This window comes from Xenopus laevis, chromosome 9_10L, assembly GCF_017654675.1.
Source record: "Xenopus laevis strain J_2021 chromosome 9_10L, Xenopus_laevis_v10.1, whole genome shotgun sequence".
In the NCBI taxonomy this organism is placed as follows: Eukaryota; Metazoa; Chordata; class Amphibia; order Anura; family Pipidae; genus Xenopus; species Xenopus laevis.
Genome location: NC_054387.1, coordinates 2,071,533 through 2,083,377, shown reverse-complemented (window position 1 = coordinate 2,083,377; position 11,845 = coordinate 2,071,533). Strand labels below are relative to the sequence as shown.

Genomic DNA, 11,845 nt, shown 5'->3' with positions numbered 1-11,845 from the left:
TTAGACTCAGATGTTCCAGGAGGTATTTTTATGAGATTATTTACAGCAGAGGGCTAGGGGTGTAATTAGAAGTTACACTCAACTTTGGGGTAAAATCATAGAAATATAACGGATCAATATGATACTGACACGCCAGCAAGTCTGTTTCATCTGACATAAAATTGGCAATTTTGTTCTTAACCACATTGTTCCACCAGTTCTTTGTAGGTTTTCTTTATTCCAAGGGCTGTTTATTCTTCGAGAACTGATATCAAACATGATCACGTTTTCTACATACAGGGAACAGGTTTAAAGAATGGATTCATTGCAATGATCTCTAGTTCCTTGAGCAGTTTGGGTTAAATTGGGTTAACTTCACCATATGGTTCCATACCCAAGGGAGGAAGATGAAGATTCAACATAAAATAAATGTCTGTGAATTGGCAGCCTCCCGTTAGTAACATTCACACGCACACATACCGTATATACTCGAGTATAAGCCGTCCCGAGTATAAGCCGAGGTACCTAATTTTACCTCCAAAAACTGGGAAAGCTTATTGACTCGAGTATAAGCCTAGGGCGAGAAATGCAGCAGCTTCTGGTAATTTCCAACAAAAAATTGAGGGTTTCTGCTCCCATTGGAGGTGCCGGCGTCTCGTTTTTGTATGCCGGCGACTATTCTTAGACGCCAGTCGCCGGCGACTATTAGACGCCGGCGACCGTTTTTGCGCTTGACCCGAGTATAAGCCGAGGTACAGTTTTTCAGCATATTTTGGGGGCTGAAAAACTCGGCTTATACTCGAGTATATACGGTATATGTATTTATTTACATGACACTTCCAACCACATTACAATGTACAACGTACAATTCTCAGCTTCTGAAGCACCTCCATACTGTGTTCTACTGGCCGCCATGGTTATTTTCCATTTTGGCACCCCCACAGTGATTCTACCTTTAGTACTCCATTCATAAATTAAGATAAATGACCCATTTAAATACATTTGCACCCCTTTTGACAAACCGGTGCTCCAATCATCCTTAAATAAGAGAAAAGCGCAATTTTTTAAAATCAGTTTTATTGTGAAAGTAATAGTTAAGGCATGTGTCTCTCCACATTGTCCCGTGTTATAAATCATTAGCCCAGAATGCACATTTTCTGTTGGGGAGAGATATACAGGTTATTCCCAGATCACATATTATTTAATAAGAATCCTAGAAAATTAGGGTACAGATTTGGGGTACTCTGTATCTATATTTGCCTGCCAATGTCACAACAATAGATGGAATGCTTTGCAATCCTAGGGACCAATGCAAATGTTTTGTGTTGTTTGCTAAACTGCTTCACAGTTTTCTGGTCAATATTTAAAATGTATTAAAGGAATACTGTCATGGGAAAAAAAATTTTTTTCAAAATGAATCAGTTAATAGTGCTGCTCCAGCAGAATTCTGCACTGAAATCCATTTCTCAGAAGAGCAAACAGATTTTTTTCTGTTCAATTTTGAAATCTGACATGGGGCTAGACATTTTGTCAATTTCCCAGCTGCCCCAAGTCATGTGACTTGTGCTCTGATAAACTTCAATCACTCTTTACTGCAGTACTGCAAGTTGGAGTGATATCACCCCCTCCCAGCAGCCAAACAACAGAACAATGGGAAGGTAACCAGATAGCAGCTCCCTAACACAAGATAACAGCTGCCTGGTAGATCTAAGAACAACACTCAATAGTAAAAAACCATGTCCCACTGAGACACATTCAGTTACATTGAGAAGGAAAAACAGCAGCCTGCCAGAAAGCATTTCTCTCCTACAGTGTAGGCACAAGTCACATGACCAGGGGCAGCTGGGAAATTGACAAAATGTCTAGCCCCATGTTAGATTTCAAAATTGAATATAAAAAAATCTGTTTGCTCTTTTGAGAAATGGATTTCAGAGCAGAATTCTGCTGGAGTAGCACTATTAACTGATGCGTTTTGAAAAAAACATGTTTTCCAATGACAGGATCCCTTTAAAATATTCACCTGATTGTTTATTCCCTAACTGCTAAAGAGACCAGAAAAAGAACCCTCCGTTTAATGGAAAACAAGTGAGGATAAAGTCAAATCTGGCCTAAATCCAGCAATGTGTTTAATATTCATGTTAAGCATCTTAGGTTCATAGCATCAGCATCCATTCAGCGCTTATTCCAAGATGAAATGTATGGAAATTACATGTAAATCTAGTGATTATGCCGCGGAGATGAGATTTGGTGGAACACAGGGAAATGTACATCTCAAGAAAAAACATATATATATATATACAGCATTGACATGTAGGGCTTGCTGTGCGTAATAGAAGAATATGTGGAATGGTGTCACCAAGCAAGAAGGGCAGGGATCTATGCAATGCAAAGCAGGGGCTCGGGGAAATGGAGGGGGAAATCAATTTTAAAAAGACAAATCCTGAACCGAGTCTCAGACAATATATCATGCCTTGCAGAATAAAAAGACATATAAATAAAAGCTCTGATCTACGTCAGCCAAGCTTATTACTCCACCGTAATGGTGAATGCTGCTTTTCCAGACCTTTCGCTTACAAGCTCACCCCAATGATGTGCCAAGACAAGAATCATGCAGGCTACAAATAGATCGCTGCTGTTTTCTGTGCGGTTGAGAGGCTGTTAGAGAAGCTTTATAAAGGGCAAGGGGTTGTTTCTTTCACCAAGAATTCAAGTGCTTTTACTTATAGGAGATCATTGAAGAACTTAAAAGTCATTGAGAATGAATAACTAAAAGACATCAAAAGTAAAAGTGGTGGAGGGGCCTGGGGAAGGCAGAGAATCATATTGATATCGTTTCCTGGCAACACACCATGACCATGACGAATTAGGGCATGTTGATGGTGGACGGGCCTGGGGAACCCATATTGATAGAGCTCATTGGCACCACACCATGAACATCAATAACAAGGTGATTTAGGGAATGTTGAGCCTTGCAGACTCTGAACAACATGGAAACGTGCCAAATGTTATTAATGGTAATATGGATATTATGACTGCATTTTTAGTCCTATCTGCAGAGCTAATGTGCATATGATGTACTTTAATATTGATATTATAGGGAAAGGGGAGGTTATGCCTTTAAGATCTGGCCAATCATAATGATCATCTCATGCCCTGCAGTCTTATCTGTTGGGACCCTAAATCTATGCATTGTATAACATCCCATCCTTGCTCAGCCTCTATACCCTTTCCTCCATACTCTGTTCTTAGCTAATACCATATTTTGTTCGTATTTAATTAGGTCTGTGTTTTATCCCTTATTCACTTGGATTTATGGCATGGAGTGAAGAGAGCAAGTGGAGCATGGGAAAAAGCTGTGTATGTTTCCAGTGATTGATAACCTAATTAAGGTAGGCAGGGTGGTCTTGTGTTGATAGGAATAATCCAGTGAAGGTCAGGGGGGAGGCGGTACGGTGACCTTATGGCCTAAGTAATAGGAATAATCTATTTAGCCATATAAGGATACCAAATTGGAGAAATAACAATGAAAACCCTTATGATAAAGAGCCTGATTGGTCTTTTCCCTGTTCCTGAGTCACACCACAGTGCTGAGGGTGGATGGCTCCTCAGAGTGCTTCTGCTTGCTTGGCAGGGATTTGAGGTACTCAAGGTGGCGTCTAGCATCCTCCTGGTTCTGACGTACATAGTACACTAGATACGATATGACCATGGCAAACCATCCGAACATGGTGACAAGCATAGCCACATCAGTTGTTTTCTTGTAAACATTGCACAGATCAACCTCTTTTATTACCTGGTGGAAAGGCTTGCCGGCGTACTCCTCTTGTACTGAGTTAGCACACACAATCCCACTGGACGAACCTGGCTCCAGCTCCACCAATCGGATAACTTCTTGGAGTTCACAGTCACACATCCAAGGATTGCCAGATAAGTTTGTCCGAGCTTTCAGATTGGCAAAGACCTCTTTGCTAACAGTCACCAGTTTGTTGGAAGACAGGTCCAGTGAGTGTAAGTGATCACTCAGGCCCCTTAAGGAAGCAACATCCAGACGTCCCAAGGAATTGTGGGAAAGGTCTAGCTCCATAAGCTCAGGGAGGTTACGGAAGGCGTCAGAAGGGATGTAGGTGATCTGATTGAAGTCTAAGTAAAGTCGATGGGTGTCATTGGGGATGTCCCTTGGTACCTCTGTTAGCTGTGCATTGCTGCATCGCAGAGTGTTGTAGCCGTCCTCCTGAGAGAGGTAACAGCCTTTGGGGAAGGTTGTGGCAGGCTGGAAGCAGAGAGACATTAGGACAAAGCTGTGCAATAGCAGCCACGTGGCCAATGAGCATCGAAGATACCAGTCTAAGAAAGGCATGGCCAGCCAGCAGCATACTCAGGTGGAATTAGGTAGGTGTGGATGGGGTCCGAGCTCGGGAACTGAAAGGTACTCACATTTCGTCTGGAATACAAACAAAACTATGATAAAAATGCTGGTATCAGATCACAGATATCTACCTCTCACATTCTAATAGCAATGCAAGCATCTCCCTCCTGTTCCTAATTTAGGAATACTCACCCTGCAGTGAGTGTTCCTGAGAGATTCCTTCCCAAAAGTGTCAATATCTTTCATAATATTCAACCAAAATAAATGGGAAGGGGCTGGATGTGGGTAATTGTGTCCTTCATGAGACGGCCATAGGAATCAGAACACCACTGTTGCCTTGAGCATCAGGGGGACATTTCTAAAAACTCTCTCTACATAGGAAGGATAAGTGTGATGGAAAAATATTACAGATCATTTTATAAGTGATTAAATTAATTCAAGAGTATGTGGGGCACAGCTAGAACAAGGGGTAGGCCAGAAAACTTGGTGAAGGCCAGGGTGTATCAATAGGCTGGCTCTGGTCATTCTGTGACTAAAACCAGAGAAATCTCTTGCTGCTTCTTTATGTACTTTATTTACGACCAAGTATCAGCAGCAGATGAGTTCCCAAATGACTAGAACCAAAGTTCTAAAGCTTGGTAAGTGACCCAATCGCTGCATGTGGCATTCAGAGAAGCTGCGATCCTGTAGGCCGTCAATGTGAAGGTAATGCTCAGGCAGATAACTTTGCTTCTGAAAGACTGACATTGAGTGCAGTTAAGTGTGAAATCATAAGGGAAGATGATTTCTAGTGGTAGATTGAGTTGGCCAAGATCAAATCTCAGCATTAGTGAGGAGTTAAACGTGACGTGAGAAAGAGAGAGAGCGAGGGCAAGAGTTTCTCCAAGGCAACAAATGTTATTGACAGAATGAATGGCAAATTTATTGTTTGTGAAATATCATGGGGACGAGAGAGGAGGAGGATGGGGGGAAATCCAATTAATTCACGTCAGAGAGGCTAGCCTTTCAAAAGTTAGACAGCATCCACTGTGTGACAGCAGAGAGACAGCCACGTTAAATGGAACAGAGACAGGGGGAGAGGAAACGTACACTAATTTATTGATGCTTAAAGGTGGCATTTCTTACCAAAGACTTTATTAGTTTTCTGGTGTTAATAAAGAACCACGGGCTTATCCTTGAGGGACCCCATCACATTGACAATGGGCATATGCACTATATACAGTATATAAAGTATATCAGGGTCATCCTCTCCATGTGCCAGGCCAACCTTGGTGCAGGCACATCAAGAATATTTTTGGGGCGGCATCCAAAACATGTGCGACTAGCCCTGCTATTCTATATAGGCAATTGTAACATAGTGGCAAAGATGAAGATATAATATCAAACAGTCACTTTATATCGGAACAGATTAGAAGCAGGGAAAGAGGATGATAATTGCAGGTTTGAGAACTTAATTACGGAATCCTTGTAAATTAGAACAGTAGAAAATAGAGCAGTCCCACCCCAAAGTACAACCAAAATTGCTTCCTCGCCCCATGAAAGGAAAGTTTTAACAAATTCCTAATATAGGTTCATCACAAATCTGAAATCATTTTAACATTATTTATAATGGAATTCCGATCCCATCTCAATTTAGAGACTACAGAAACAAAGTATAAGTGGGTGCACATACATGCCAGGCGGTTGGGCAGTATGGAGCAAATCAGCCAACCTGTCTGTCCTAATATTTGCCTGTTTAGCCAGTTAGCCAGCTGACAGTTGCTACTAAGCTACAGAGTATGGAGAAAAGCTGTTATTTTTCCCTGCTGAAATATATGTATTCTCATTATAGAAGGTTCTCCAGTGGCCTAGGAAAGCCAAAACCAGTTTAGCAGAAAGGAATTCTATCCATCAGATGATACATGTGTGTATACATCCAGTATATCCACTGTACTTTTGTTTAATGGCCTGTTTATCAGGGACCAGCAGCTGCTACAGAATTACACTTTCCAGAACACATTGGGTCAATGGGAAACAATGGAGCCTTGATGTTGTTGGAATTTTTAGGGAATGAATGGCACAGTTGAAATTCTAAACCATCCCATCCATTTTGGATCAATATATGTGGAGGCCTAAAGGATATAGCATGCATTACTAGCAGTGTGGAGTGAAAACTGTACAAAAATCATGTACAAAGGTTGCTCCCTCCTATTGGATCACCTTAATTGTCACTTGAAGCACAGTTTGTACAAGGTGATGAGAGCAGCCCAATTAGAGACAATATGGCAGCCATTGGGAGAATTATTCAGCATTATTTAAGTGCATTGGTTCTGCACAGCGGTGGTTCGGGTTGGGCACTTACCAGCTGTAATAATAAACCTGGCTTTCTTCCCCCCCCCCTGGAATTGTACTGATGGGTTGAGACAGGAGAGGAAACATTTTCCGCCAACAGAGGGCTGCTGGGAATTACAACAGATGGAGCACTTAAAGCTGCCATTCCTGCATTAGAGAAAATGAAGCGTCAGAGCCATGCCGAGAAATTACGCCTGTGGTTTTTGTAGTATAACCCTGAGGAGGTGTATATTGACTGCACTCATGTCATTTGTGTTTTATGGGTGGAGTAGGATACAGGTATCCCCCAGCCAAACAATTCATGCTCTCGTTTTTAGAGGCAGCTCACCTTTATTCACGGAGATGGACAGTAGCAGTAGGGTGGCTCTTCCATTGCTTGCGCAGGGGATCTTATTCCATGGAGGGCTGAAACCATAACAGATAGGTCAATGACACAAAACTGAATCCTAAGAGGGTGATGTAGTAACAAGGACACACATGGGCTTGTAACTCATAGCAACCAGATAACCCACTCTCATTGCTGGTTGGAGTGGACCAACCTTGGAACCGTTTGCCATAACTGTAGATGATATGGCAGTGTTTCTTCCTACCAGGAATCTGATTTACAAATGGCAGGGCAAAGTACAAAAATGGCTGCAAACCACCATGTTTTTCTACATGGAACCCTGTCCTATTATAAGTGGTCATGGGCACAGGTCCTCCCACCTGTCAGTAATGTATTCATGAGTGGGGTGCTATGTAGGTGCCCCCTTAGACTTCATTAAGACCAGGGTCGGACTGGGCCGGCGGGACACCAGGAAAAAACCCGGTGGGCCAAGGCTCTTTTGGGCACCGCTGGCCCAGACCCGCTCCTGCGCTCCCTCTTCTTTGCGGTCACGGTGCTGCACCGGAAAAACATACTTACCTCAGTGGCGTAACTAGATATTACTGGGCCCCACAGCAAATTATTTTTCAGGCCCCCAAAATTTTTAGCAGTTGACTTGTTTTACCAATATTTATTGAAACTGTATATGAATTAGGGCCTTGTGGGGCCCCTATACCTCCTGGACCCCCCCTGCAGGCGCAGGGTCTGCTTCCTCTATAGTTACGCCCCTGACTTACCTTGTGCCTATGGCTAGTATTAAGTACAAGGTATTTTGATCACAGAACTGCACTTTGTCTCCTACTCAGCTCTTAAATCCCAGGATGCAAGTGCTCTATACCCAAGAAGATAGAGGGCAGGCATCCTTTCATTTTCTAGAACTTGAACCCAGGGAATTGCTAATGAACCCTAGAGGGTTTTCTAAATTATCTGTATGGTTCTTCATCCCCATAAGCCCCTGATCTTGTGCAGCTTGCAATGTAAAATCCCATTCACACACCCCAGTATCAGTTTCATCCAGAGCCAGTTATATGTTTCTGCAGGAAACCAGAGCACCCAATGGAAACCCACATAAGCCCAGGGATAAAATACACCTTGCAGACAGTGTCTACAGTAGGTCACAGCTGAAGTGAGGTGCCCAAGGCAGTGGTGCAAATGGAGGAGCCACTGTGCAAAATTATAAGCCTGTCCAGGATTCCCTTTGTATGTTATCCTTTCATATCCCCAAAATCCATCCGACCATCTCTAACCTAATGATTACATGTCCTCTGATTCATTTACTGATATAATTGTACGGTAATTAAACTTCCTTCAAGAACAAGGGATGACATCACAGAGTCAGTTCATCACATGCCGTGCCACAGACTGGCAGGATAGGCTATTAATTCATGTGATATTAGACAAGTCTTTTGTGCTTTGCTTTCCCAGAGATGAGCCATTGAGCCACAGCTGCTGTGCGGATACAAGTGGGATAAAGAGGCGGTAGATAAATGCTGGTGCCATGGTGGTCTCACGGGGCTTGCTCATGCATATAGTCTGAGGAGGGCAAGTAGTTCCTGGGGGTGGGAAGGGCAACACACTAAGTTTATGAGTGAAGTCACAGGCAATAAGATTTCATTCAATGAAAGTGTTCCTTATAGTCGGGAGTCTCACCCTCTAATTCTCAAGCCGAGAAGCTGTTTGCTTCCTTATACTTCCTAAAATATACGGTTATTGTGATGATTCGTATAGTGTCTCTTGGAATCAGAGAACCCTCCCTTGGTATTAATGGATTGTCATCTGTGGGTTGGGGAATCCCTCGCTTAGGACTGCTTGTTTCCAGAAGAGCCTCTACTGTCTTGGGATGCCACTGCTCATCTCTTGTATACATATACAGTAAATACACATATATTGTTGCATATATATTGTTGCACAGGGCTGGCTTTCCAATATGGCAGGAATAGAACTTCCCCTACCCCCCTAGTCTCAAAAGGGAGTCTTGGGGTGGACAATATTTTTATTTTTTGGTATTTATATTGCGCTGACACATTTCTACACTGATTTACAGCTACATGATTCACATTAGTCCCTGCCACGGAGGAGCTTACAATCTAATGTTCCATCACATTCCTATCAGTCCATGCCCAGTGAGCTTACAATCTTAGGTCCCTATCCCATTCCGATCAGTCCCTGCTCCAGTGGAGCTAAAAATCGAAGGTCCCTATCACATTCACACCCACTACAGTCAAGAGTGGAAGAAAACGAAAGTACCCAGCTTACACCCACACAGACACGGGAGAACATACGAACTTCTAGTACATAGTGTCCAATCTGGAATCAAACTCAGGACCCTGGCACTGCAAAATAGAAGTGCTCCCCACTGAGCCACAATGTTAAAATCTATATATGGGATGTCCAAACTGCAGCTCCTTATTGAATGGCCAATAGTTGTTGTTCCACGCCATGTTGGCCACCAATACCAGATCCCCCTCTTGCCTTTTAACTGTACAAATAGAGACACACAATAATTTTATACTGGGAGGAACCAACATCATATAAGACACCCCTTCCCCCCAAAAAAGTATCAAGCTTCTTTCTGTATGCCAAGTTCTTTCCATCACCTCCTGCAGGATCCTACCATAGAAGCCTCACAATTAAATAAAATGTTCTTCTTACCTGAATATTCTTCTTTTTCAAGGCTTGTCCCACTTTGGTATACAGACAAGGAGCCCGAAAATCAAACAGCACCCACTTAGCAGATCTTCCCCAAATAGGAGTCAGGTCTAAGAGCAACAGGCTCATCATCATCTGGAAGGAGAAAGTTGAGCTGGGGAAATAGAAGGATCCATCCTATGCAAGGAGGAAAGTGATGAGCTAAAGTAGCTTTCCTGCATCAGCCTGGCCCTGCTGGGTTACTACTATGTACTGGGAGTTAATAACAGATCATCCCCGTGCTGTGGTCCAGCCTCACCTCTCCCTAACAAGCTCTGTGTTTTCCTACACGAGATATGAGGTCCCTCTACTGGGGATTGGAGACTCCGCCTGATGTGAGAGAAGGAGGGAGAGAAAGACTGGGGGGAGCCTTGGATAAGGAGAGAGGATGGGAGGCATCGGCTCAGGATCCAGGGAAGGAGAGAGGTAAATGACACGGCATTGAGAAATAATGGATAGTTTAACAGTATAGACAAAAATTCTCTGCATTCCTGGTTCCGACTCCTTAAACAGGCAGAAGGCAGCTGAATAACAGAGCTGGGGGAGTAAACTGACACCTGGTTTCACTGGTCAGAACTAAAGAAAGGGATAAACAAACCCAGCAATTGAATGCAATTATACATACGCAATTTTCAATTACACATACAAATAAGTGGGAATTGTGCAATAAACAGACAGTGGAAAGTTGCTCGGCATTAGCCGTGCTTTTATTGTGCAAACATCTTGCTTTTGGGTGGAGTTCCCTTTAACATGAACTAGGGATCATGCTCTCCCGCTGCCGCCGCCAGCACTAGTAATTTAGCAGGACCATGTAAATCACACGAAAACAAACTGCCTGCTGCTTGGAAATCACCTTTACTGACAGTTAGGAAAGCAGCTGCTTCCTGGGAGAAAGTGCAGATACTCTTCCTGCAGGCAGTGCCTTGGAGATACAGTATGGAACAACCCATGCTAACAGCTCATTCTGTCGCTCAACTACAACTCCCAGCATTCTTAGATAACCATCACCGCCATGATTTGCGAGTGAAGCAGTTGGGTGTAAAATGTAAATGCCACATCGTATATATATCGGGCCACATGTTCCAGGGTATTTTACTGTGGAATTTGCCTCGAGATACCATGTAGTTACATTCATAGACACTTAAGCTGGCCTTACCAAAGTCGACTATGCTCTTCCAAACCGATTTGGCAATTTATCAAAGTGTGTATTGGGTGCTCACGGCACTTGCCTAGCTGATGTATGTCTTAATAAGGTCCAAATATCTATCAGACAGGTTTGAGAATCCAGCACTGACGATTTTGATGTAGTCCTTACTCAAAAGGTCCCACTATATGATCCAAAACTTGGCCTCCATTTCATGAGGAATATGTTACAATGGCTCAGACAAAGCCACTTAAATTGTCCTGTGGTGATTGTCAATGTCTCCTGCTGTTCCTCAGCCCCATGATTAAGTGTCAGTAGAGGCACTTGACAAATTGAGAAGGTAGAGAAGGATCCAGACGAAGGAACACTCAATCTCGGAATGATACAGTCCCGAGGGGTATCCAGGGTCTTCAAGCCATGAAGAAAGCAAATTGGAGTGGCCTCAGTTGGGGTTTCTTTCACTTTCCTCTAAATCAGCTAGCAGGCAGTCAGGTTTCATTTAGATTAAAAAAATGAATCTGATGGACGTGTGTTGTTTTTCAAACTAAATTACTATATTCTAGGTACTATAACAACATCTGGCAAGTGGAGGCCCACTAGGACTGTTGAACCTGGTCTTTCTTTAACAGTTGTCATTCCTCCCTATTAATAACTTTGGCAACAAATTCATTTTAATGGTTAGACCAGATGGCAATAACCCTACCCGCCTCCTAACCTATCTATTTGATCAGCTAAACTGCCGGCTGCCAACCCTACCCACCAGGGAGGACCGAGACATAGCCAACTGCCAGATGGCAGGTCATTTGTCATATTTATTGATAGGGATCTGATGGGTGTATTAAAAGATGTTATTCAAACTTAGCTGGAGTTTGTAATAAATTGCAGGGATGGGACCTGTTATCCAGAATGCTGGGGATCTCAGGTTTTCCTGAAAAACGAGTCTTTGGATCTTCATACAAGTCTACTAGAAAAT

The 11,845-nt window shown here is 43.0% G+C and overlaps 1 protein-coding gene across 1 annotated transcript; it reads right to left on the bottom strand.

Annotated features, from left to right (window-relative positions):
- Positions 1–1,935: 1,935 nt before the first annotated feature.
- LOC108700771 (leucine-rich repeat-containing protein 3B) lies at positions 1,936–10,249 on the bottom strand. Its single transcript, XM_018234705.2, has 3 exons — positions 9,693–10,249; positions 7,005–7,081; positions 1,936–4,420 (listed from the first exon to the last, which is right to left on the bottom strand). Exon 3 carries the CDS (start codon positions 4,334–4,336, stop codon positions 3,554–3,556), a length of 783 nt encoding a protein of 260 aa, XP_018090194.1. The 5' UTR covers positions 4,337–4,420; positions 7,005–7,081; positions 9,693–10,249; the 3' UTR covers positions 1,936–3,553.
- Between the last annotated feature and the right edge of the window lie 1,596 nt (positions 10,250–11,845).